Below are 26,981 nucleotides of genomic sequence, written 5' to 3' on the forward strand. Positions count from 1 at the left end.
CTGGACGTGGCAAGTTGGGGATCTGCTGAACTATACAGGGCTCTAACAGGTTTTTCTTACTTTCTCAGGGTTTGGGGTGGGGTGAGGGATGAGTTGGGAGAGAAGACAGCCTGAAAATTTAAATCTCCTTTGCCAGCTGTCCTTTCAGAGTGGCCACCAGCCAGGCACAAGCATCCTTCTTACCCTGCCCCCCCCACCCCAGGGGCTACAGGGAGCCATGGGGGGAGGGGATCAGGACCCACTCCTCAGCTGCTCTAGTGCCAGGGTCCTGCCCCAGTCCTGCCCTGGGGTCTCGGGGACCCCTGTCCTTGTGTTCATACACTGTTCTTCCCATCAGACTTCCAGCCCCAGACCCCTTGGAATGTAAGCACACTGAGGCCAGAGAAGGGTCAGCTGTCCACTGTCTCCAGCCCCAGCCCAGGGCCTTGCCCGTGCTCTCAGAACAGCTTTTGGGATGCTGTGACATGGAACAGGTCTCCGAAGTCTTGTGGCTGCTCTTCCCAGAAAAACACCACCACTGTCCAGCTGACTTCCCCTCTACTTGCCTGGGTGGTCCCATTCATGAACTCCAACACCAGCTCTTGACTGAACTCCATCCTCTTGGCCCCATCCTCCTCTTGAATGATCTTCACTCCTGGGAGCATCTGGTCCGACGGCAGCTTCTGATACGTCAGGAGCTCCAGAGAAAGGGAGAAGGACACCTCGAGCTGGAAGGACACAGTTGCCCCTCATCACCAATGGAGCCGTCACATTCCTGGCCTCTACCCTCCTGCCAAGGTTTTGCTGATTCTTGGGGCAGGGTCTTCAGCTGTGGGCTCAGGGATTCCCCCATGGCCCATGAGAAGCCACACGGGTGGGACCACCTCCCTGTGGAGGCCAGGCCAGGCCCAGCTGGGCCAGAAGGGGCCCTTAGTGATGCCCTGCTGCTGCCTGAGCCTTCTGGGGCTGCCATCTGCTGTGTTCTAGGCCCATGGAGCCATCACTGGAGCTATACCCATACACTGCTGCAAGTCAGCAATGGCCCTGGGCTAAGAGCCCTGCCCCCCCCAAGGACTCAGCTGAGCCTTGAAGGAGCCTGGGAGGGCTGGCTTGCTCAAGGAAGGACCACCTTGTCCTGGGAGACCAGAGGGAGGATGGAAAAGATGGGGGCAGGGATGACATCCCTTGCCTGGCACCAGCACGGAGCAGGGCGGGTGAGAGATTTGGAGTGGACCCAGTCAGCTTAGGCCAACTGGGCCAGTTCCTGCTTCCCCCACCAGCTGGTGACAGGGGAGCCACCCCCGCCCCGATAAGGCATACCTCCTCAGCTGGGCCTTCCACCCCGTCTGGCCCCCAGGAGGTGTCTCAACTCTAAGCTCTGCAGAGATGTAACTCAGACAGGTGGAGAAGACAAATGTGGGGAGTTTCTGAGGGAATCCCCCTCCCCCAGGGGTCCCCCCCCGGGGAACCCTCCTGGCCTGGCCTGCCTACCAGCATGTTCTGCTGTGGGCCAAGTACAAACTGGTCTCCTGTGGGCTCCAGATAGCACTCTTCCCTGTCCAAAGACCTGCGGTTGGCCTTGGGGTTGATCCCAGTCACAGAGAAGGGCTGAGCCACCAAGAGCCCGAAGTGATGGGCCACCTCCATGTGGTTGCTGAGCTTCAGGCGTTGAGTGGTGACTATCTCGGTGAGCACCTGGAAGTGAGGCCAGAGCAGGTGGGGGTGGTCCCTCCATCCTTCAGGCCCCTGCCCGGGTTTTGGGCAACCTTGTGGAAATGGGGGGTGTAAGTGTGGGGGCTGTGGGGAAGAAAGGGAAGGGCGGGGAGCCCCACAGAACTGCAGAAGGTGACTCAGCCCCCTCCCTCCCCAGGACCCGGCTGGGACACCCACCCAGGTGCTGCCCACTCACCTCAGTGAGGGGATCGGTCGGAATGAGGTCACTGGCCTGCAGGTGGAACACCATTCCGCCATCGTGGTCATGTTCAATGCTCAAGCTGGCCCCAGGCAAATAGAGCAGGGTCATGAGAACCTTGGAAGGCCTGGGTGGGATGGAGTCTGGGGTCCTCCCCGCTCCCAGCACAGGACAGATGAAGCCTGGCAGTGCCCCTCCCCCTCACCGAGTAGGCCTCACGAGGGCGTGCAGGTCCAGCCGGAAGATGTCAGCCTCATAGTTCTGTGGCCGCTTCACCTTTCCTGGGATCTCTCGAGCGATCTGCCCCAGCCCAGAGAGGCCAAGCTACCTCAGGAGGTGCCACCATCTGGGGCCGTTCTCTGCTCCCCTCAGCCTCCCCTGCCCTGGCTGCCCACCCTGCTGCAGGACCCTGCAGGCTGGCCTCGCAGCCACTGGGAGCCAAGGCTCACCTTGCTGTCCAGGCTCATGAAGCCCAGGGCGTAGCTGTGACACACCATCTTGTTGACGGGCCCTGGCAGGACCACAGGCGTGAAGGAGACGTTAATGAAATTGCTTCCTCGAGCTGGAATAACCTGCCAGAGACAGACTAAATGGAGACCCCCGGCGTGGTCCCCAAGGCAGCAGGGGGCTCCCGGGAGGGTGAGCCTTGGCCTGGAGCCTTTCCGTCCTATCTCCTCTTCTGAGGAGTCTGGGAGTAAAGCCTGACCATGGGTCTCGTGTCCCCGAAACATCCCTGGGAGGTGAGGATGAAGGATCTCAAATAGGGGAATGGGAAGGTGAGCCAAGAGCCCACCAGAGGGAGGGAGACCAAAGTGGGGTTTGGGGTGGGGGCCCCAGGGCAGGGAGGGGGGCCCACTCACCAGCTGTTTGGGCATGATGGAGTAAGGCTCCTCGGCACGGTACCCTTCGCAGGGCTGCAGGATCACTGAGATGAGCTTGGGCTTCCCTTGGGCTGTAAACTGGGAAGTCTCTTCTTCGCTCGCCGTCGTTCTGGTCCCATGTTGCTTACAAAAGAAAGCAACTGGTCACCTCCAGCCAGGTCGGGGGGGGGGTTGGCAGAATGGATGGCGAGCCTCCCAGGGCCAGAGCTGGAGCAACCTGGTCCCTACCAGGTAGCACTCTCCGCTCCCTCCTGCCCACAGGTGACCTGGCTCCTGTGTGCCTGGCCAGGCAAGCTCTGATCTCAGGCAGGACCGTGGTCAAGGCTTGGCACTGGCTCTCGGGGCTTCCTCAGCTCCCAAAGGCTCAGTGCCCCCCCACCTACCCTGGGCCTAAGCCGCATCACTCCCTGTTGACTGGACATTTTGGAGCAGATGACCTGCAGGGATCTCCAGATCCACACACGCCAGACAGAACTTGCCCTTAAGGCCGCTGTTCCATCTTCTGCATCAGGGCACTGCCCCTTCTCCTCCCACTTCTCCCTCTTCCCTCCTAATCTCCCTATTCCTTAGCCTGTCTCGGAGCCCCTTAAATTCTCCACCGTGCAGCCTCCTCATAGAGGCCTGACAGATGTCCCACGGTCTGACCGTGTTGCTCCTCCACTCAAGAGGCTCCTGTGGCTCCCTATTGCCTCTGGGGTCTGGCTTATTTGCCAAGGCCACTCTTCCAGAATGATCCACTCAAAATTCCCCTCACAGAGTTGTTTCAGCCACCCTGGCTACCTTCCTATTCCCTCCTGCTGCCTTGACCTCTCCCTTCTCACCTCCACCCTTGCCCAGTCCTTCAGTCCCAGCTCAGGGACCCCTCCTGATCCACCGTCCCTTCTTCTCTTCACTCCTCACAGTGTGGCCTCCCCCAGCTCAGACCCCACTCACTCCCCCCTGAATGATGGCAGCAGCTTCCTTCCTGGCCTCCCTGCCTCAGTCCCCCGCCCCCCACTGCCAAAGCTCTCTTCCTTGGTAGAGCTCTGAGCATCCTAGATCCCTATTCAAGAAGTGCCCGTGGCCTCCGGCATCTCTGATGCACCATCAGCCTCCAGACCAGCTTTCTGAGCCCAGCAACTTGGGCCCCTGCTTTTTGGTTGGCTTGGCCCAAGGACACCTCCTGGCAGGTCTTTGCAGTCTCCCTTTGTTCTCACTTCGGGGTCCAGGGAGATAAGCTCTCCTATACTCTGGCCTTGGGGCTCTGGCCTGCCATCAGACCTGCACCCTGCTCCCTCCTGGGGGGTTTGCAGAGACACTTACCGCTTCCAGTGTGTTCCCACTGCCCAGGGAGAGGGAGGACTGGCTGAAGCTGGGCACCAGGGACGTGTCACTCATGGGTTCTGACTTGGAATCGATCTCCACCCCTGCAGCGTCCCTCTGGGGGAAGGGTGTCCCATACACCATCAACAAGTTCACAAGTCTGTCCTCGCTCTCTTTGGGGTTATAGGTCTCCCAGTCTATCCTGATGTCTGCATTGTCAAACGGTTTGGATGAAGGTGAGCAGGGCAGAGAGGAAAGGGGCAAAGTGCGAGTCAGGGCCACAAGGAGAAACAGGCCTGGGGCAGGGGGGACCCCAAGGAAACACCTGAGGTCCCAGGGCTGGAAGCTGTACAGACCCAGTGAGGAAGACTATTGTGGGGGAGCTGCCTACATCCCTGAATCTTGCACAGACTGCACAGGAACCACACCGACCCTCTCACAGAGGCACCCCCAGAGGCTTTGCCCAGAGACCAGATTCCCAGGAGAGATGGCAGGGAGGGAGAAGGCAAAGCCTCATTTCTCCCCTTCCTTTCCCAAGCAGGAGTGACAAGGCCAACAGGGTCAGTCCTGAAAAGGGGGTCCCTTGTGTTCTGGGCTGCAGACCCCTCCCTGGCCCAGGGCTCCTGACATGGACTGAGAAGGACTCTGATTACAGGCAGAAGCCTGGAGAGATGCCTTCCCATGGAAGGCCTGTTGGGCACTACCCAGCAGAGAAGCCAGGCTCTGGAGGGACCCAGATGCAGAGGGAGGTCTGCCAAAGACAGGCAGAGGACGCTGGCTTGGGGCCCTTCAGAAAAGGTCTCTGAGGAGCAGTGGGCACTTCTGGCCTCGGTACCCTAGAGCACTGGAGAAGGCAGATGCCGGGGCATCCCTGGCCTCTTCCTGACCCCGCTGTACCTCGAGGGCAACCAGACAAGGTGGTCAGAAGATGCCCTGCCCTTTGACAGGTCTGAGCACATACACATGTGTCCACACACATGTTCACATGTCCATGCCTGTGCCCCCCCCAACAGAAACCAAGTGCGTGGGCCAGCTGTGCCCAGCCCCTGGGATGACTGCCCTGTCCCCGCGTCCCCTCTGGGCCCAGCCCAACACCTTGTATTAGCTGATCACAGTTTAGATCTTTTCTCTCCACCTGATCTACAAACGCCCCCAAGGCGGCTGCACCTCAGTAAATGGTGCTGATGGACTGAATGAGCATCTTACCGTAAGGACTGGTGTTATTCAGGCGGAGAGTGCGGCAGATGGTGTCCCCTCCAGAGATCTGAGTGCCAAACCTGGGAAGGGAGGAGACAGTCCCTGGGTCAGCCGCAGGCCCGGGGAGGAGTGCCCCCAGGAATCTCGAGGGGCTCCCTAGAGTCAACAGGCCAAGTCTGAGCTCTGGATGGAGAGGAAGCCCTGATGCCACCTCTGACTCTATCTTCCAAAGGGAAAAAACAACTAGAAACTAAATAACTCAAAAGACTAAGCTGGAAGACCCACACAGCGAGAGCAGGGTGGAGCCAGGCAATGGGAGACAGGCCAGGACTCTGCCAATAGACTCAGCACAAAGATCTCAGTGGGGGAGACTAGAGATGGGTCCACCTGGGGCCACTGGCATGCCCATTCTGAGCCCTGATCTCGGCACCCCCCCCACCAGAAGCAGTACCTGATAACGTGGTTCTGGGGAGGATCGCCAGCCAGGTGGCTCGTCCTAAACAGTGTGATGGGGCAACCCACTACGCCCATGTGAACCTGGATGATGGTGAGCGGCAGGTCTTCCACCTAGGGGCAGAGATCCTGTCAGCTTCCTCCCCTTCTACCCACCGTCTCCCAGACACTCTCCTAGACCAAACCCTTTGGCTGGTATGTCAACGATGAACTGAGTCTGAAACCCCTGCTAACCAGTCTGGACTCTCAAACCCTGCTAACTGCTACATGCTGGAAATCCTGCCCACCTTTCCAAGTCTAGCCCAACGGCCCTTTGGCAGCCAGGTAGCAGGTAGAGTTAGGATGACATGAGTTCAAATCCTTCCTTGGAGAATAACTACCTGTGTGACCCTGAGTCACAAACTGCTATCTTTTTGGACTTCAGTTTTCCCTCCTTCATCTTAACTTCAAATGAGATCATATCTGCAAACATTATAAACATTAAAATGCTACAAAAGGACGGCTCTTCGTCTGTCCCATGTCCAGGGTGGTCACCAATCTGGTCCAGCATTCAAGGGACCTTCTGGGCAGCAGCGTCACAAAAGCCACTGTGAATGTGCCAAACTCCGCCAGACCCAGAATATTTACTTTTTTGTGTCATTACTATTTTTAGTTTGACGTCACTTTGACTTCCAGAAAGAGCCCCCCCCCCCCAATCAAAGAGACCTACCCTGGTAACAGAATTAAAGGAGGGGACAAAATCCTTCAGAACTATGGGGTACATCAACAGAAGCAGCCACATGTCTTTGCCAGAGTGCCCCCCACCCGTCTGCAGGGCAGCAGGCAGGGAGGCCCCCCTTCTCCTCTCTGGATGGTCCTGGTCCTTCCAAAGCCTTCTCCTCTTCCTCTACACTATTTACTGTCCTTGGTGATCTCACCAGCTCCTCTGGATAAATCTCTCTCTGCAGATGACTTTCAGATTTCCTCATCACCCTCTGGTCTCCCATCTCCCACTGCCTCTCAGACCTCCTGGACTGGATGTCCAGGAGACATCTTACACTTTCTATAGCCCAAAAAGCTTGGCTTTACTGTTGAGGGGCTCACAACTCAGAGGTCATCCCCAACTCCTCACTCTCTCTCTCCCTGCTCCCCTTAACCCGGTCATTCCTCTGATGGGGACCTGGGCAGGCCCCCATCATGTCTCAGGTGAACTCTGGCCTGCTGGCTGGTCTGACTGCCACAAGTCTCTGCAGGTAGCCTTGCCTCTCCTCCCCTCCCAGCAGCTCCCTAGGAGCTCCAGGTTCAGACATGAAAGTTGTCACAACCTGGCCCCTTCCTGCCCCTTCCATCTGGGGCACAGACCCCCTCCAGGAATCTTCCCTGGTTGCCCCGCTGCTGACAACACTCTTCCTCCTCTAATCTGCCTCTTGGTTTCCCAAGCAAGAAAAAGCCATTCTTCAGCTCTGGTCTTCCTAGACTAATTTATCCTGAATATGCTGATTGGTGTCATCCTCTCTGAAGGCCAGTGTGTGGCAAACAGCAGCTTCTGCTTGGTTCCATCCTCGACTTTGCTGTTCTTTCCATTCACATTGTTCAAGGTCTCTTGGCTGGTCTCTTGGCCACTATGTCCTCCTCTCTGCTTCCCTATATGCATTCATTATTCCTTACGAATACAATTTTTGCCATTCTGCAGTGGATGGATGATTTTGTTTCTAATTCTTTGTTATCAGAAATGCTGCTTATGACAATGTTGATGACTGTATGGGGATTCAGGCCGAGGGTCTGAATACCTGCAGATACAACATGATGCCCCACACCTGGGAAGGAGTCCATGGTCTCAGAGGTGCAGGGAAGGGTGCAGCCAGGGCTAGCTTGGTCACTTTATCTTGTAATGCTCCAATGAATGGAGGCAGAATGAGCTCAGGGAGATAATTTCTGTTTTCACACCACCAGTATCTCTTTCAGATGATAAGGCAGGAAAAGAATTATCTGAAGACCTGGACAAGAGCCTCTGCTAAACCATATCAGGACACAATGAGAGCTGGAAATTGCCATGTTCCCATTTTTTCTCTCTCAAAATGGACAGCATTTTTCATCCTCAGTGTCCTGAACTCTCTTGAATCACTGTCTCAGTCAGAGTAGCCAAGTTTTTCACTGTTTAATATACCAGTTTCTTTAGATTTTGGTTTTTTTTTTCTGGCAAGGCAATGGGGTTAAGTGACTTGCCCAAGGCCACACAGCTAGGTCATTAAGTGTCTGAGATCGAATTTGAACTCAGGTCCTCCTGACTACAGGGCCGGTGCTTTATCCACTGCGCCACCTAGTCGCCCCACCAGTTTCTTTAGAATTGTTTCTTTAAAAGGAGGATGTTGAGTGAAGCTGGGTAAGGAACAGGAAGTAGCAGTGTACTGTTTCATCACTTTTTACACCATATGAGAGACCTATGAGTAGTTTCTCTCCAAACTGCTTTCTAGTTTTCCCAGCAACTTCTGTTGTGAGTTCTTTATCAAACACTGGTTTAGTCTGGTCATTTACTTCCGTAGACTGTATGCCTCATCTATGCAGGTACTCTCTTTTGTAAACTTAGCACCACTCTGTTTAGAAAATTACCACTTAGTCGAGATGTGGTACTGTTAGGGGTTTTCCTTTCTTTTTTTCCCATTGATTCTCTCGTGATGTTCTTGATCTTGTGTTCTTCCAAATGAGTATTTATTACTCTTTTTAGTTCCATAAAATAATTCTTTGGTATTTTGATTGGTATGACAACAAATAAGTAAATAAAGTTAGGTAACTTTTTTTTATATTGATCTGCCCTACCCATGAGCAATTCATATTTCTCCAGTTATTTAGATCTGTTTTTAATTGTGCTTCTATGGTTTTGCTATGTGTCTCAGTGGATAAATTCTGAGGTGTTTTATACAGTCGGAAGTTACTTTTTCTTTTTTTTTAGTTTTTACAAGGCAGCAGGATTAAGTGACTTGCCCAAGGTCATGCAGCTAGGTAATCACTATCTATCTGAGACCAAATTTGAACTCAGGTCCTCCTGCCTTCAGGGCCAGTGCTGTATCCACTGTGCCACCTAGCTGCCTCTGAAAGTTACTTTAAATGGAATTTCTCGAACTCTGTTAGGTTTTGTTGGCAATATTTAAAAATTCTGGTGATTTGTATGGGTTTGTTTTACATCCTGCAACTTTATTAAAGTTGTCAATTGTTAAACAAATGAGTATTCTGTTGAATTAATGGAAGACCCTGACCAAGCACAATTTGAGAAGAATCATGTTGGAGCATGCTGCCCACCTCAAGGTGATGGGCTCAAGTGCAGGCTAAGGCAGATCTAGGTCTAAGTCTATGTCTCTCATTGAACTTCCTTTGCTTGACTATGTGGCAGTCACTGGTTTGTATTTCTCACCTCAGTGCAGTGGGGGAGGGAGATGAGAGGGAGAGAATTCAGATGTGAAAAAAAATCATTTTTTGAAAAAAGGGATTTGGTATCTGCTGGTCATCAATGGTACAAATCTCCCCCAGTCCCTGCCTTCTCCTCCTGGGGCACACTTATCCATGTCTCTGACAAATTTTCCAGGTTTCACTCCATGTGAATTCTCTCACTTTCCCTTGTGTTTCAAGGGTACCAGTGGAAGACTGCCCATGGGTTGTACCTCAATCTTGCCCAGTCCCTGGCTCATCTCTTGCAATTCCTTGAAGAAGTCTTTTCTTCTCCTTTCTCTTTGATTCCTCCCTAGAGGACCCAGGTGTTCCCTGCTCCCTCCCACCATGGGCCAGTGCATCCCCCCCTACCTTGCAGATGAGCTGATCCTGATAGTCTCCCCACATGTTGCTACAGGCTGAGATGTCAATAGTCAACTTCTGGAAGGCATCCAATGTCCCTTGGGAAATGTGAGGAAAGAAAGCAGCTCCTTTCCCTTTAGATAAGAGTGTTTCTAGAGTATCTAGGAACAGAACAGTGAGAAGGGAAGACTCAGAATCCTCCCCAGACCAAAACAACAAAAAAAGCCAGGAGTTCCCAGGATGGATCTTAGATCCTAGAGCTCAAAGGAATCAGAGTCAGCAATCCCTTCATTCAGTCTCCTTTTACAGAGAAATTGCCTCTGAAGGAGTCAGAAAATGAAGACTTTTCTTAGGGAAGGTTGTCATCTCAACCAGCAGCACATCACTGATCTTGTTCAAACTAGACTCTAAAGACCTTAGGAGAAGAATTGTATTTTTTTTCAACAGAAGCCATCATGAGCCCTGATTCCGGCTGCTCTTTGAACTGGCTGCCAATACATTGCCTCCCCTAGCAGCCAGAGAGAACTCTAGTTGCAAGCAGCCCGGTTCCTGTTTTCTTGGTGGGATCATCTTTAGCTTAGCCTTCTACTCTCTGTCAAATTCTCTTGGCCGCAACCTGGTGATGTCTTCCTAAGTGTTCAGTGGAATCTGCACTTAGACCAATTTCTTGGGTGTTCGTCCGCCTCCTGGGTTGGTTGGGCCCATGGGGAATTCAAGTAATGCTGGCTCCAAAACCAGGGATGGATGTGGAGTCCATGCCTAGAGGAAAGCGGTCCTAACTGCAGGTACCAGCTTCATGCTCAAGGGAGCAAGGGAACCTGTGTGCTAAGCTAAGCACTTTACTAAGTCTCATTTGATCCTCACCACAGCCTTGGGAGGGAAGTCTTATTATTATCCCTGCTTTACAGTTGAGGAAAGGGAGGCAAACAAGGTTGAGTGACTTGTCTGAGGCTACACTTGAACTTGGGTCTTCCTGACTCCAAACCCAGAGTTCTCCCCACTGCATCCTTCAGTGGCCCCTCACAGTTTTATCAGACATCAATGGAAAGGTGATCGTCTCTTGTCTCTTCATCTCTTACATTGTGATTCTTCAGACCAGAACAGAAGAGATTCTTCTTTCATAACATGACTAATACGGAAACATGTCAAACATGATTGTGCAGGTCCCACCTATAGCAGTCTGTTCACTGTCTTGGGGGTGGGGGAGGAAAAAGAGAGAGGGAGAAAAAGGAGGAACTCCAAAGTTTGCAAAAGGATGAATGATGAAAACTATCTTTGCATGTCACTGGAAAAATAAAATGACAGAAGCAGAAGAAAGAAGAAGGCAGAAGAAGGCAGAAGAATGAGATGAAGATGAAAAAGACAAGGAAGAAGATGATGAAGACAGAAGAGGAAGAAGAGAAGAAAAGGAGGAGGAGGAAGAAGAAGAAGAAGAAAGAAGAAAAAGGATGAGAATGGACAAAACAAAAAGAATTCTTAGCAGACAATTGGTAGAGCAGTGGTGAGAACCCTGAGTCTGGACTTAGAAAGATCAGAGTTCAAATCCAGCCTCAGACAACTCACTGTGATTCTGGCTAAGTTGATGATGTTTATTCTTCATTCTCAAAGAAGACCATGATATCAGGGAGGTGCTGTCATGACAAGCACATGAATTGGATTTCAGCGAAGCTGGGGGGAAGGCTGTGCTAGGTCACCAGCCTCACTTTTTCCTTTAGAACCATCTAGTCTAATGGCCAGATAACGAATCAGGATGACTGGAGGTGGTCCTAGATGTGAGGCAATCAGGGTGAAGTGACTTGCCCCAGGTCACGCAGCTAGTAAGTATCAAGTGTCAGGTCAGATATGAACTCCTGTCCTCCTTACTTCAAGACCACTTTATCCACTCTGCCACCTAGCTGCCCTTTGGCCTTGATAGTGTTGTTGAGTGGCCTAAGGCAACTGGATTAAGGCTCCAGTCTCTTTAGGGGCATGAGTTTGAATCCTGTGGCCAGCTGGGCAAGTCACTCAACCTTTTTCTGCCTCAATTCCCTCATTTGTAAAATGAGTATAAGAGCACCTCACTCCTGGCTGTTGTGAGGATCACATGGGAGAATGTTTGTAAAGTGTTCTGTCTATTATACTGAAGTGCACTTCTTCCTATATATATATTAACAACAATACCAACTCACAAGTGCCTTCAGCTTTCTTTCCAGACAACAACCTTGGGAGGCAGGGAATGCAAATCCCATTAGCCCTATGTCATAGGTTAGAAGAGCAGTTTGGGACATCAATCTCTCCTTTCTGGGTCCCAGGTAACCCCTTTGCTGCCTCCAGTGGGCATCTTCCTGCCCCAAGCAGCCACAAAGATGTTGGAATCTTGATGTCACAAGATATCTGGCAAAGTGTCACAGACCACCCTACACCCTCCAAGACAAGAGACAAACGGCTGGGGGGCTTGATTCCCACTCCTCAGTGTGCCCTCCAGAACACACTGCCCTCTCCAGAGATAGACTGAAATGAAGTAGGCTGGCCCAGTCTGGAGAGACCAAGGCAACGATGGGCTTACTCCTCCTACCTAGAAGGTCCTTCCTGGAAATGTGCTTCATAGTCCTCACTGAGTGGCTCATGGCAGGTGGTATATCAGGGCTTAAAAAAAAGAAAAGGAAGTGTGGTCAAGTCAGTCAAACATGTTCATTGTCCCTTCTGCAACTTGGGGGGTCACCGATCTTCCTCCAGAAGGTTCTGCCCAAGTAAGGCAGTCCAAGATCATCAGGAGCTGGTCCTTCCTCCCCCTATATGTCCATGCTCCCAGTGCAGACCTCTCTGCTCCTCCCACTAATCTCTGTCACCACAGAAAGCCTAGACAAGCTCCTAGAATGGGGAAAGGACCTTTCTGTGGCCCAGCTTCCTTGCTTGGCTCTGACAGCCTTGGTAGGCTGGTCTCATTTCCTGTTTAGTCTCCTTGGCCTACTTTGCAAGCCCATTCCATTGAGGCCCTTTCCAATGGGGTCCTAACATTTGTGTACTCGGCTCCCAGTTCCTGACCCTGGACACACACAACACCCAATTGTACCGAGACCATTAAGACCGTGTATGGAATGAGGAGCCAACACTGACAAGTGCCCATCCTGGTCAGCAGCTGAAGCCCGTGTGGGGGTCTCCTCCCCACCCTCAGGGCATTCTCAACCCAAAGACGGCTTCTGCTTTAAAGCCATTAAGAGGATGAGAACTTTGTAGAGGCTAAGTTGAGAATGCGTGACCTAACATGGGAAAGTGGAGGAAGACTTACAGCTTCGGTTTTTTGTTCCAGACTTCATCAGTGACCCCATAATAATCAAATTCCAGGGAAAAGGATGCTTTTAGTGCTGAATTGTTGGTCAGAATTAGCTGCTGCCTCAGAAGAGATCTCAATGGAATGTTCGAGCCGAAGTCCAGGTAGAGATCCTCAGAACTGCCCCGCTCCTGGTCCTCACTGAAAATAGCAAGACAATTCCATGGGTCAATGGACAATCCCAGCTCCCAGGCCTGGAGATTCATTCCTTTGAATGGAGCCACTCCAGGACCCCAAACCCAAGAGCCCCCAAAACAGCAGCAACAACCCCTGAGACCCCAGTGTTGATCTGATTGGCTCCCAGTTCTAGAAATAGTTTGAACATATAGGTTCTTTTCCTTTTCCCTGAGAAACAGACCTAGTCTCATCCCAGGCATCATGCAGGGGAAGGACCTCTATAGAGATGCAGACTTGCTACTGTCTCTTCAGGTATGGCAGCCCCTACTCCCTCAGAGCCACAGCTGCTGAAGATCCAGGAAAAAAAAAAAGAGGTTTCAACATGGGTCCTTAGCCATGTCGAATAGTTTAACATTAGAAATGGAATGTATGTTTTATATGTCTTCACATGTATATTTGATATCATATTGCTTGCCTCCTCAAAAGATGGGGGGAGAGGAAGGAGAGAAGGAGAGAAGGAGAGAGAGAGAGAGAGAGAGAGAGAGAGAGAGAGAGAGAGAGAGAGAGAATTATGGAACTCAAAATTTTAAAAGCAATTTTAAATATAATTGGCGGGATGAGATGGATTTTAAAAAATATATTTTATTTATTTTTCCAACCATATGCAATGATAATTTTTCACAATCTTTTTTGACAAGGTTTTCAGTTTTCCATTTTTCACCCTCCTCCCCCCGCCCAAAGAAAGCCACCTAAACTATACTTGTATAACTATGCTGAACAGAGATCTGTATTAATCATGGTGTGAAAGAAGAATCAAATCCAAATGGAGAAAAAAATTTCGATAAAAAAGACATAATACATAAGGCAACTTTTAAAAATAGAAGAAAGCAAGCTTAAATAGATGGATTTTCAAGTGAATTCTACAAAACATTTAAAAATCAACCAATTCCAATATTAAATGAATTGTTTGTAATAATAGACAAAGAAGCAGCCCTATAAAAAACCTTTAATGAAACCTAAACCCAGAAGAGCAAAAACAAAGAAAATTATAGACCACTTTTGCTAATGAATATTTATGAGCCTCTACCCAAAGCCATCAGCAGACATTATCTGTGGGTGGGCTAAGCTAGAAGCCTTCCCAATAAGATCAGGAGTAGAACAAAGATGTCCATTGTCACTACTATTCTTTATAGAAGTTCTAGAAATGCTAGCAATAGCAGCAAGAGAAGAAAAAGAAATGGAAAGGTCTGTGAGGTAATAAAACTATCTCTTTTGCAAATGATACGGCAATATAATTGGAAAGCCCTAGAGAATCAACTGAAAAAAATCAGTTGAAACAACCAATAATTTAGTAAAGTAGCAGGATATAATATAAACTCATTTAAAACATCAGCATTTCCAGAATCATCAACAAATCCTGCAAGAAGAAAGAGTGAGAGAAGAAAGAGTGGGAGTATATACCTTCTAAGACAAACCCAAGACAATCATAATTATAAAACTTTTTATACAAATAAAAATCAGATTTAATAACTGGAAAAATATTGTTCATGGTGGGAAAAGCCAATATGATAAAAATGACCATTTTATCTAAACTAGTTCAATCCCAATTATAAAAAAAATTATCTTATTGAACTTGAAAAAAATAATAAATTCATTTGGAATAATAATAACAATAAAATAAAATAATAATAAAGAATAATAAAATTCATTTGGAAGAACAAAAGGTCAAGCATCCCAAAGGAATTAATGAAAAAAAAGTAAAAGGAGATCTTGCAGTGCCTTCAATCTTAAACTTTATTATTATAAGGTGGTAATTATTAAAACTATCTGATACTGGCTAAGAAATAGAAAGGAGGATCAATGGAACAGAGCAGGTATACGTTACATAGTAGAAAACGATAGCAATCAGCTCATCTTTCATAAATGTAAAGATCTAAGCTCTTTGTTTCTTTTCTTTTTTTTTTTAGGTTTTTGCAAGGCAATGGGGTTAAATGACTTGCCCAAGGCCACACAACTAGGTAATTATTGTGTCTGAGACCAGATTTGAACTCAGGTACTCCTGATTCCAGGGCCAGTGCTCTATCCACTGTGCCACCTAGCTGCCCCTATCTAAGTTCTTTGGATAAGAACTGTGTATTTGGTTAAAAAATTGCTGGGGACACTGGAAAGTAGTCTCACTGAAACTAGGTATAGTCTAATATTTTGTATCATTTACCAAGTTAAAGTCAAAATGGATACATAGCTGAGACATAAAGAGAGATATCATGAGTAAATCTGAAGACCATGAAGCACATTTTCTACCAGACTTAAGGATAGGAGAAAAATTTATGAATAAGAGAAAAATATTGTGGGGTATGAAATGGATAGCCTTGATTACTTTAAGTTTAAAAGGGTCTGTACAAATAAAATCAATGAAGCCAATATTAGAAGGAAAGCAGAAAATTGGGGAGAATATTTGATAGGCAGTTTCTTGGATAAAGGCCTTATATCTCAAATATATGGAGAACTGAGTCAAGTTTATAAGGACATGAGTCATTCCCCATTTGATAAATGGTCAAAGGATATGAGCAGACAGTTTTCAGATGAAGAAATTAAAGCTGTCTATAGTCATATGAAAAAATGTAAATGCCTGGGAGTATATACCTTCTAAGGCAAACCCAAGCCAAACAATTATAAAACTCTTATCATACAAATAAAAATCAGATTTAAATAACTGGAAAATCATTATTCATTAGAGAAATGCAAATTAAACCAAAAATGAGGAACCACCTCAAACTTCACAGATTGGCCAGTATGACAGAAAGGGAAATGATCAATGTTGGAGGGGATGTGGGAAAACTGGGACACCAAATGCATTGTTGATGGGGTTGTGAGGTGATCCAACAATTCTGGAGAACAATCGGGAACTCTGCCCAAAGGGATATGAAACTGTGCATACTCTTTTGATCCAACAATAATACTGCTAGGTCTGTTTCTCAGGGAAAAGGAAAAGAACCTATATGTTCTAAACTGTTTCTAGAAGCTCTTCTTGTAGTGGCAAAGAATTTGAATTTGAAGGGATGCCCATCAGTTAGGGAATGGCTGAACAAACTGTGGTATGCTATTATGAAGAAAAGTTACTGTGTTGTAAAAAATGATGCGCATGGAAAGATTTGTATGTATGAAATAATCCATCCTCAGACACTAGCCTCTTACTAGCTGTGTGACCTTGGGCAAGTCCCTTACCCCTGACTGCCTTGCATCCAGGGCCATGTGCCCCGACTCATATCTGGTCACTGGACTTAGATGGTTCTGGAGGAGAAATTGAGACTAGTGCCTTAGCACAGGCCCCCTCACTCAAAGCCACTTCATGTGCTTGTCATTTCCCTGTTGTCATGCTTTTCTTTGAGAATGAAGGACAAATATCATCATCATCATCATCATCATCATCATCATCATCATCATCATCATCATCATGCGAGGCTGGGAAGGAGACAACTTGGAATTCAAAATATTACCAAAAATACGTATAAAAATTAAAATAAAGTCCTCAGAAGAGGGGAAGAAATAAAAACTTGTGGCATGGGAATAAATGTAATATTAACTTGTGAATGAAGATCAAATTCAAACTTTTAATTTTAACTTTTCTTCAAATTCTTTTTTAAGAAATGTAATTGGTTGGGGCGGCTAGGTGGCACAGTGGATAAAACACCGGCCCTGGAGTCAGGAGTACCCGGGTTCAAATCCGGTCTCAGACACTTAATAATTACCTAGCTGTGTGGATTTGGGCAAGCCACTTAACTCCATTTGCCTTGCAAAAATCTAAAAAGAAAGTAAAAGAAATGTATTTGGGAAATAAACAAATATATATATATATATATATATATATATATATATATATATAGTTTTTGCAAGGCAATGGGGTTAAGTGACCTGTCCAAGGTCATACAGCTAGGTAATTAGTAAGTGTCTGACGCTGGATTTGAACCCGGGTCCTCCTGACTCCAAGGCTGTTGCTCTATCCACTGAGCTGCCTAGCTTCCCCTGATTTTTTTTTAAAGAAACAGATCTGCTTTGCTGCTAAGGATGATGGGGTCCTTTCCATCTGCTCTACAGCTGAGCCGTCCTCTACATGGTGTTTCCCCCAACAGAAGAGCAGCTTTTTGAGATAAGGAGCTTTCTTTTCAGTCTGAATGCCTAGACCATGGTAAGGTGATTCTAAGGAGAGTATGATCAATAAATGCTGTTGATTGAATTGAATTGATGTGTTTTTTAGTCACATGACCATTCATTTTAGTTTGCCTAGAAGCTACCATTCTGGCTCCAGGAAAGCCCAGGGAGGACCCAGTACTTTTTGGTGCAGCCACTCCTTTCTGATCTCTGGCCTCCCGACTCCCTCTCTTCTTGTGGGAGTCACACCACCCTGAACCCTCTTCTGCATTCATCAATAGTCATGGTTCAGGGATCATCTCCATGTAGATGATATCCAAATCTATTGCTTCAACCCTTGCCTCTTCCTGACACCATCTCACCTTGTTAACCATGTGCTGGAATCCCCCAGTGTCCACTGGTGTCTCGAGATCCATTGTCATCCTTATCCCCTGTAAGCCACCCAGTTTCTGTGGAGGGCACTGCCATCTTCCTGCTCATCCAAGGCTTGCCAAGCTTCTTTAGCTATTAAGCCTCAGGGTGTGGTCTTGACCCAACCCCAGCACAAGGCTGGTCTCTTTCAAAAGCCTGGCTTACCTGCTTTTGCTGTCAGCCTGGGGTATTGAGAAGGTGACATCCAGGCCTTTGGGCTTCCCTGAAATGCCCAGAACAAGAGATTTCTTCATCCCTTCTATTTGACACGGGAGGGCCAGGTCTGTCAATTCATCCTAAAAGCAAAACCAAAGTCCTACCTCCTTGTTAACCAAGCTATGCCCCCAAACCAGCTTGAGAAATGTGGAAGAAGCCTTTAGAAAAAGAGAATTCCCCTGTTCCTTGGGCCAATACTTGTTGTAGTTCCTTGGACAGATCATGTCTAAGGGTATGGAACACAGCAAGTATAAATGACCTCATTTCTAGGTTTTGAATTTCAAGGTGTCCCCTCTCCCTTAAAGACTGCCTACTTAAGCTGCCACCATCCCTGGAGGAATAGCTCAGGATCTCTCTCTTATGCTGAGTCCTTCTGGTGCTAACTACAAGCAGGTCTAATGACAAAATGCATAACCAGACTATTCACAATATACATTCATGCCCCCAGCAAGGGGAGAGGGTAGGGAAACCCCTGGGACAGAGAGGCAGGATGGGGGAAGGCTACCAGCATCACCCTGGATGGTGGAGAGGGGCCAGGGTCTTCAGTTCTCAGATGTTCAAAATACTTGGGAATGTAAAAACAGAAACTACTGTGTTAAGTCCTATTTCCATTAAATTTAAGTCCGAGAACCCTTTGGTACAGAAGATTTAGACTTCTTGCCCTCTGGCAGCAAAAGATGGTTTTTGATTTTGGAAAAAAAAACCCAAAACTCTTCTCCCTAATTTCAAAAGCTGTCCTGACCTGGGGTAAGGTGATGGGGGCAGGTCTCAGGCCACCCACTCTGGTTCAGTCCAAAAAAGGAGGGCAGGGCATTTGGCAGCACTCTATGGTGGACCACTGAGGGCAAAGGGCCCATGCTTGAAGCCCCTGCTCCTTGAGACCCTGGCCAAGTCAGAGGCCCCCCACCCAGGTCAGAGCCCCCTCCCTACCTCAGACATCCCGGGCTATACTTACCATTGTGAATGAGGTAAAGTGCAGGTGGAGCTGCTTCTCCTCATTGGGGCCCAAGAGGCCATGATGAGGACTGATTTTCACTACGCAGAGGTCAGAATAAGTCCCTAAAAGCTGCCAATACAAGGGAAGTTCCTTTCTGAGCAACTGAGGCATTTCAAAATGCTCAGAACTTTGTACCTGCAGACCCAGCTATTGCATTCTGACCAAAGAAATACACAAGGCTATGCCATGATGCCCAGTAGCTTGATGGATCTGGTTGTGCTCACCAGTGGCCTTGACTTCACCTCTCTCTAAGAAAACTTCACAAGGCAGGGTACTCTATTATTAACTCTCAGATACAAACACCCCAGTAGAAGTGGGGATCTTGGGAAGAAGTTATCTGGGTGAACTGCATTAGCAATGCCTCAGGGCCCCACAAGGTCAAGTCTATCAGAGAGCCCCAGGATTGGACTCAAGAAGATCTGAGTTCTAATCCATCCTCAGATATTCACTGGCTGTGTGATCCTGGGCAAGTCACTTGATCGCTTTTCCCCTCAGTTTCCTCATCTGTAAATGGGGGGGAAGAATTATAGGACCTACTTCCTAGAGTGGTTGTGATGATCTGATGAAATATTTGTAAAGCAATACATACATCTCTCTTTCTCTTTACAAATGTGTGTGTGTGTGTGTGTGTGTGTGTGTGTGTGTGTGTGTGTAAAAGCACCATTATTAGAAGCCGAGGCAGAGGAGAAGAGGGGGGCATGGAGAGTCAACAGATGATGCAGAGGTGAAATTGATGGCCATGGCATCATATTGGATCTGGGGCTGAGAGATGGAGGCATGCAGGATGACTCCTAGGGTGGCAGCCTTAAGGATGAGAAGGATGGTGGTGCCCTCTACAAGATAAGGCAAGGTGTGGGGGAAGGTTTGGGGAAGGAATATGAATTCCACTTTGAACATATTGGGTTGAAGTTGTGACCTGCTGTGGGCACTTCACAGTGGTTAAGTACAAGGCTGCTAGTTCTGGACTCTGAGAACGAGACTTACAAACCAGCTCTGACACTTCCTGCCTGACATCCCCTCCTGGGCCTCAGTTTCCTCATCTGTAAAATGAGAGGCTGATCTCCCTGATGATCTCTGAGGATCTTACATTCCAGGGCCTTCATGACCTGCTCACTCAAGTAGGATCTTATTTTATGTCAACCACATTGCAAAACCTTCAGAAGTGTGGGCTCTTCTTTTTCCCTCCACCTTGCACAGAAGAGTCACTTGGAGGATGAGTCTCTTACCTTTCCCCATACAAACTTGGTGGGCAGCAGTGTCCCGTTAAAGAGTGTGATGGTTGCATCAATGGGGATGCCAAAGTACATGTTGCTGAGCACAAGCTGACTGGACATCAAATAGACATAAGGCCTCTGCACTTCACCATATACGGGCAGGTAGCTGTGGGGCAGTAATCTGGGTCAGGACTCCTAGGCCCTTGGTTTTGGGGCGTCTCCCACACCCAGGGCCGGTTCACCTCCTCCCCTCTCCTAAGCTCCAACTGGTCTGAGTCAAATTCCAAGGGCAGGGGCCTGAAGTGGGTTCAACACCACCCTCAATGCTGGTGGGGCATGAAGTGCTCTGGGCTTCACAATCCCTTGTGACAAGCCTCGCCCAAGTATTTGGGACCATTCTCCCAAAGGGGCCATGAGCCACCTCAGGAGCTTCCTCCTCCAATAATAAGGAACACGTAGAGGAAGACATGCAAAGAGCAGCTGGAAGTCTGCAGCTAAAGCTTGTGGGGGGAGGGCTGCATGTCCACTTCTAGAAGTCACAGGCATAAAGATGGTCTAAGAATCCAGGAGAGCTGATGGGAGGATGGCTACTGGAATCACCTGATGGCCACTGCTGTCTTGAGCTTCCAAGAAGCTGCCCAGTTTCTGGGGAGGGCATCACCACTTTCCTGGACACCCAGGAATTGCCCAAGCTTCTTTAGCTATTAAGCTTCAGGATGAGGTCTTCAGCCCCCTCTCCCATACAAGACTAGCTATCCTCTTAGAGGCTTGGTTCTCTTCCTTTTTTCCCTAATTAACTTGGGAAATCTACTGAATAGTGGCATTGATGGGTCAAAGGGAGGGAGAGAGAGAGAGAAGAGGAGAAAGCAAGAGAGACAGAGTGACAGAAAGAGAGAGAGAGAGAGAGTAGGAAGAGTAGAGAGGAATAGGGAAAAGGCAGGAAAAAGATAGACAAAGATGAGGGGAAAGAAGAGAAGGAGAGTGAGGGATAGCAGAAGAGGGAGAGAAGGTAAAAGAAAGGAAGACAGGAAGAGAGAGAGACAGGTAGAGGTAATGGAGAGAGAGGGGAGAGAGAGAGAGAGAGAGAGAGAGAGAGAGAGAGAGAGAGAGACAGAGACAGAGACAGAGACAGAGACAGAGACAGACAAAGAGAGACAGACAGAGAGATCAGGATATTGTCCTGGGTTCACTTCCACTTAGGGAGGATGGTTACATAGTGAGAAAAAGAATATGACCAAAACTATGTCCAGAAAACCCAGGGAGGAGAAAATCTCAAAGGAAGGGTGATCAGCAGTGTCAGCAATAGTAGAGAGACTAAGAAGAATGAGGAAGGGGAAATTCCATTTGTCCACTTTACAAAGAAGAGATCAATAAACTCAATCAGAGGAAGAGATCTGGAACTCACCCTACAGAATAGCAGTACTCATGACTGGGCAAAAACTGGGAAAAATAGAAAGCAGTCTGGCAGCAATAAATTAGATTTACATCAGCAACTCCTACCATCTCTCTAGAGAAGCTCCAAATGGAATCATGACTTAGATATAATAATTACATCTTAACCAAACTAGAGGAACAATAAAGAAATGTCCATTTGGATCAGTGGATACTTTATGACCAAACAGGGAATACAGAGGATGTCGGGAAAAAAAGAGAAATTTCAATCATATAGAATTTCAAAGTTTTTGCACAAACAAAATCAATGCAACTAATATTAGAAAGGAGATAGTTAACTGGGGAAAAAATTTGAAGCAAGTTTCTATGATAAAGGATGATTCATTTTCTAAGATACATAGTCTAAATTGATAAGAATAAGCACCGTTCCCTAACTGATAAATGGTCAAAGGACATGAACAATAAGTTTTCGAAGGAAGAAATGTAAGCTATCATTAGTCATAAGAAGAGATGCTCCAAATCACTAGTAATTAGAAAAATGTAATTTAAAATAGGTCTGATATTATACCTCAGGCCCATAAAGATTACAAAGGAGGACAAAAAAGGAAAATAACAATGTTGGAGGGGCTGCAGGGAAAGAGGTATACTAATCCACTCTTGGTAGAGCATTGAGTGACTCTTTCCTTCAGGAAAGTGATTTGGAATTATGCTTCCAAGTCATTAAATTATGCATATGTTAATCTGGTGATACTACTACTAGGCCTATATACTTCAAGAGATCAAAGAAAAAGGAAAAGAATCCATATGTACAAAAACATTTACAAGCTATTTTTATAGTAGTAAACGAACTGGGTGGTAAATTCATTGGGGAAAGGCTGAAGAAATTATGGTGTGTGAATGTAATGAAATATTTAATAAATTTAATAAAATTTAACAAGCTTAATAAAATTTGAATAATTATTTAATAAATAGTTCATTATATTTGCATATAATCTGTTCAGCTGTGAAAAATACTGACAGGGATGGTTTCAATAAATCTAAGGCTTACAACAACTTATAACTGATGTAGAATGAAGCAAACAGAACTGGAAAAATGAATAATTTGTATAGTGACTATACTACTGTAAAGAAATTCAACTTTGAAGACTTAAGATTGCTGATCAAATCAGTGACCAACCATAACTCCAGAGGACCTGTGATGAAGCATGCTGGTCCCTCCAGAGACAGGCAGCCTCTATTTGAGAGAGAAAGACATTCATTTTGGAAATGGCTCATGAGGAAACTTATTTTTCTTGACTATGTATAACTGTTATATAAATTTTGTTCTTCTTTTCTTTTTTTTTTCTAATGGGGATTAGGAGTTGGAAGGGAGAGAGATAAGTTAGGAATTGGTAGATACCAAAAAAGAAAAGACAAAGAAAAGGAGGTGGGGTCATTTGAAGCAGTTTAGTGCCCAGAAAGAGTCCAGAAGAAAACTCAGGACAGCTGTGAAAGCTCCTTGGTGACCTCTAGAAGCCAGAAGAAAGCCATAATCTAGTAGATGCTTAATCAATGTGTACTGGCTGATTGATTGAGGAGCAGTTGGGCCTTCTGGGTCAGCTGCTCTAGGACCTACCTTGGCTCTCCATTTTCCACCAGCAGCTCTAAAACAGTCTGGAGACTTTGGCAACATTTAGCTTCAAATAAAACAGTCACTTGGACCTCCCCCAAAGGAGGAATGTGGCCCTCAGGGGGCTCAATTTTGAAGGGAGAAACCTAGGGAAGGAGAGAGAAATGGATCTGCTCAGAAAGCTCTTAGTTGTGTTTTCTTATTTTTTTAAATTTATTTTTTTATTTTATTTTCCCCCAGTTACATATAAAAGTGTTTTAACATTCATTTTTTACACTTTTGAGTTTCAAATTCTCTCCCTTCTTCCCACTCCTCTCCCCCTCACTGAGAAAGCAAATTATTTGATATAGGTTAAAGATGTACAGTCATTCAAAACATTACCATTATAGTCATATTGTGAAAGTAAACATAACCCCCTTCCCCTCAAAAAAGAGAAACCTCAAGAAAAATAAAGTTAAAAAAAGTATGCTTCTATCTGTATTCAGACCCCATCAGCTCTGTCTTTGGGATAAATAATATTCTTTAGCACAAGTCCTTCAGAGTTGTCTTAGTTCACAGCTGATCATCCCAATATTGCTGTTATTTTGTTCACAGGCCATGTCACTTTCCATCTAAGTCCAGGTTTTTCTGAAAGCATTCTGTCTTTATTATTATTATTATTATTATTATTATTATTATTATTATTATTATGTTTTTGCAAGGCAAATGGGGTTAAGTGACTTGCCCAAGGCCACACAGCTAGGTAATTATTAAGTGTCTGAGACCAAATTTGAACCCAGGTACTCCTGACTCCAGGGTCAGTGCTTTATCCACTACGCCACCTAGCGGCCCCTCAACATTTGTATTCTTTAACAATTTTGCAGGGGTAGCAAACTCAAATGACAAAGGAGGCAAGCACTATATTGACATAGGGAATAGGAAATCAACATTATCTGTGTTGCACTATATTTCCAATTACATCTGAATCTGGTTCAGGTGATGTACTGGCCACTGGCCTTGGTCTGATACCTTTGCTCAAGATGGGGCTAGGAGGAAATAAACCAGGACTGGAGGAGGAGGAAGAGGAAGGGAAGGAGAAGAAATGAGGAGGAGGAGGAGGAGGCAGCAAAGCATAGGGGCATCAGCTGAAGGAGAAGAACCTTGAGCTGTTCTTGGGGAGGAAGCAGAGGTGTCTCAGAGGAAGGGGCCTGGATGGTGAAGGGTCTTAGGTAAGCTGGAGAGGGTCCAAAGAAGGCAATCAGATAAGGGTGGTGCCTTGAGTCCATGGCATATGAGGATCAGTTGAAAGATTTGGGAGTGTTGAACCTGGAGAAGTCCCTTCCAATTCTGGGACTTCAGGCTTCAGTGACATAAACTGACTTTGAGGTTTGGAGTTCTAGGAACTGGGAGAATGGGAGTGTGAATATGTAAATTCCATATATATTTTAAACTTTTATTTCTTGTGAAAGTCTGCTCGGCCCTGATGACAATTATCAATCCGAATGTAGAGGTATCAACTTTCTCCTGAGAAAACAGACTTTTCTCTGGTAGCAATTCTAAATCCCTCATTTCCTCAGCAGTCCCAGGATGGTCCAGACATCCTAAAGAGGAGGAAGAATCCCTGTGTTATGGGAGATTGTTATGTGTCCGATAAGACACATTGATCTCGAGTCAAGGGGAGGCCTCTTCCTCTTGCTAATGGAATCTGTTAGTCATGATGATAGGGTTAACTGTGAAATTATAGGGAAGAACTTGGATTTGAGGTAGAAAGGGGCCCCAGATAGAAAACTAATGACATGGGAATATTTTGCAAACTGGTCCCAGGATAGGAAAACTGCCTCATTTGGATAAAGCATCCTGGCTCCTTCTCTGAAACACCTGGAATCCCTTCTCTCCATCCTGGGAACTCTCCAAATGGAAATTTCCCTAACATAGGACTATGTGGTTGCAATTCAAAATTTTAGCATAAAGATCTCTCCCCTCCTCCCCTGGTTAATCAATCAGCTTGGCTCTTGCTGGCTCCTGTCAATAAACACTAAGAAGTTCCTATGGGTGACTACATGAGTTCTTTCCCAAACTGCCTCCAAACCAGGGTTTGGAGAACCTTTCTGGGTCTCTCTTAATAGTGATATGAAGCTGATTCAGGGAAGGAAACTATAATATAATTGTGACATATTTATGAAAGAAAATATCTAACTATCCATCTATAATATGAATTTGTAATTTCATTGACTGCCACCAGAAAATTTATAATTCCTATAAAAATGCTCTCTTAATTTCTCTCTTTGGAATCAGTTTCTAACTAACTTCCCAGCCATGGGTGTTTCATAAACTTTGGAGATAATAAACACCATGTTTAGCCTAATTTGGTCTTTGTCCTATTTAAGACAAAACTCTGAAAGGTTTACAGGGGCCCAAAATAGAAACACAAGAATTAGAAAGAAGGCCTAACTGGAGGTGGGAGAAGGGAAAGGTTGAGTTTGAGGCACCAAGGGGGTATTGAGTCCATATTTTCTCAGCAAGTACCAAGTCAAGAACAGGGGAAATGGGATAAATTCCTAGTGTCTCCCATGGAGAGGAGAATCCCAAGGAGATCTTAGAACCAGTGACCATGTCACCAAGCTGGGAAGCATCCAGACCCACAAAACCGAAGTTTCCTAGGGCATAGGGGCCACAGAGCACTTACTTTTTCTTTCCTTTCCTCCAGACAAGCTTGGCTCTCCTGCATCTTCCACTTTGCTAGGAGCTGACTTGTGTTATGAATGTTTATAATGCAGACTGCTTTCTTCCCCAATCGAACCAGACCAAACTGCAGGGCTGAGACATCAATGCTAAGTGTTGGTCCCTAAGGCACCAAAAGACACCCTTAGGTTGTCATTCCTGACTCTCTCTCCATGTACATCCTCAACAGTATTTGCTATCTGCTGGGCATGGTGCCCTTCTCCTTCTCTTCCTCTCAGCCTGACCCTGACCCCTGGCACAGCCAGACCCCACCCAGGGCAAAGGAGGGAAAGGGGAAGCCAGATGCTAATGCCACACGGATCAGATGGGAGTCTCCACCCTGGAGTGCCTTGGCATCGACCACATCCGAGGACCTCTGGGCTGGTTCTTTGACCCCGACTGTGCCCCTAGGGTGCCTGGCTTCCCCCTGGTCCTGCATCTCCACTGCATTCTCTATGTTGTCTCTCTTAAGTAGCATGGAAGCTCCTTGGGAGCAAAGCTGTAAGCAGCACAGGAAGCAGTGAAGAAAATGCTTTTCTGTCCACCTGTCCTGTGTTGTCTCTGTCCTTTGGTCTCTCCATTCATAGAAGCTCCTCTAGAAGCACCAACAGGATTCCTTCCCTGGCGGGGGTCCCACAGCCTTACCTTGAAGGCAGCCTCAATGTGCAGCACCACAGGGATAGGGGAGTGATCAATTTTACACAGAAGCTCCTGGCTTGTCATCCCAGGAACACCTCCAGTGAAACTCAGTTCAAATTCACATTTTTCATTAGCTTCTAAGAAAGGAAAAAAACCTGGGGTCACTAGGGACAGAAACTCTGGAGTGTCCCAGTTCAGGTCAAAGGTAAGCCCCAGGAGACATAAAGACTAATTGGAGGCCACTGTGAGTGGGTTCTGACAGCTCCCTTTGAGGACTGCTTCAGGCTTTGCCATTGACTCTTATGATGTCCTTCATATTGGGGTAACCTGTGCCCACCTCAAACCTTAAGAGCCTCTAAGGTGGCTACACTTCTTGCTTGTGCTTTTGATCCCATTTCCCTCCCCTATACTTCTAGCATCTAGTTTCTCCCACTGATCATATAGGGAGGCCCCCTCATCCTTCCCAAGACCTGACTTGATCATCCTTTTAAACTCTGTCAATGCTTCCCCCATAACTCCCTTCTCTCCATGTGCATCTCTCCCCTCTATCCCCCCCCTCCCACCTTTCTCCTGCCTCTCCTCCCCTTTCTACCACTCACTCTTTACTACTCTTCTTGTTTTTAGAGTCAAACTCATTCCACATCCTTCTCTTTCACAACAATTCAGCTTCCATCAATCCTCTGCTGAATGTTCTCACCCAGTTTAATATGGGTCTTATTTCACTGAGAAGCACCATGG

At 46.9% G+C, this 26,981-nt stretch overlaps 1 protein-coding gene across 1 annotated transcript in view; it reads right to left on the minus strand.

Moving 5' to 3' along the window:
• The window catches only part of DLEC1 (DLEC1 cilia and flagella associated protein), a 59,330-nt gene that overhangs the window by 3,324 nt on the left and 29,025 nt on the right, over positions 1–26,981 (minus strand). The window contains exons 18-35 of the mRNA XM_074199256.1: positions 26,250–26,380; positions 25,570–25,728; positions 22,911–23,050; positions 19,916–20,069; positions 18,648–18,758; positions 17,642–17,772; positions 12,758–12,940; positions 12,044–12,114; positions 9,499–9,650; positions 5,723–5,838; positions 5,281–5,351; positions 4,075–4,283; positions 2,752–2,895; positions 2,341–2,463; positions 2,097–2,191; positions 1,889–1,973; positions 1,471–1,674; positions 546–707 (exon numbers count right to left, since the gene is read on the minus strand). Coding sequence (XP_074055357.1) covers positions 546–707; positions 1,471–1,674; positions 1,889–1,973; positions 2,097–2,191; positions 2,341–2,463; positions 2,752–2,895; positions 4,075–4,283; positions 5,281–5,351; positions 5,723–5,838; positions 9,499–9,650; positions 12,044–12,114; positions 12,758–12,940; positions 17,642–17,772; positions 18,648–18,758; positions 19,916–20,069; positions 22,911–23,050; positions 25,570–25,728; positions 26,250–26,380 — 2,441 coding nt within the window. The remainder of the gene's footprint in view (positions 1–545; positions 708–1,470; positions 1,675–1,888; positions 1,974–2,096; positions 2,192–2,340; positions 2,464–2,751; positions 2,896–4,074; positions 4,284–5,280; positions 5,352–5,722; positions 5,839–9,498; positions 9,651–12,043; positions 12,115–12,757; positions 12,941–17,641; positions 17,773–18,647; positions 18,759–19,915; positions 20,070–22,910; positions 23,051–25,569; positions 25,729–26,249; positions 26,381–26,981) is intronic.

Source organism: Macrotis lagotis, chromosome 8, assembly GCF_037893015.1.
Source record: "Macrotis lagotis isolate mMagLag1 chromosome 8, bilby.v1.9.chrom.fasta, whole genome shotgun sequence".
NCBI lineage: Eukaryota > Metazoa > Chordata > Mammalia > Peramelemorphia > Peramelidae > Macrotis > Macrotis lagotis.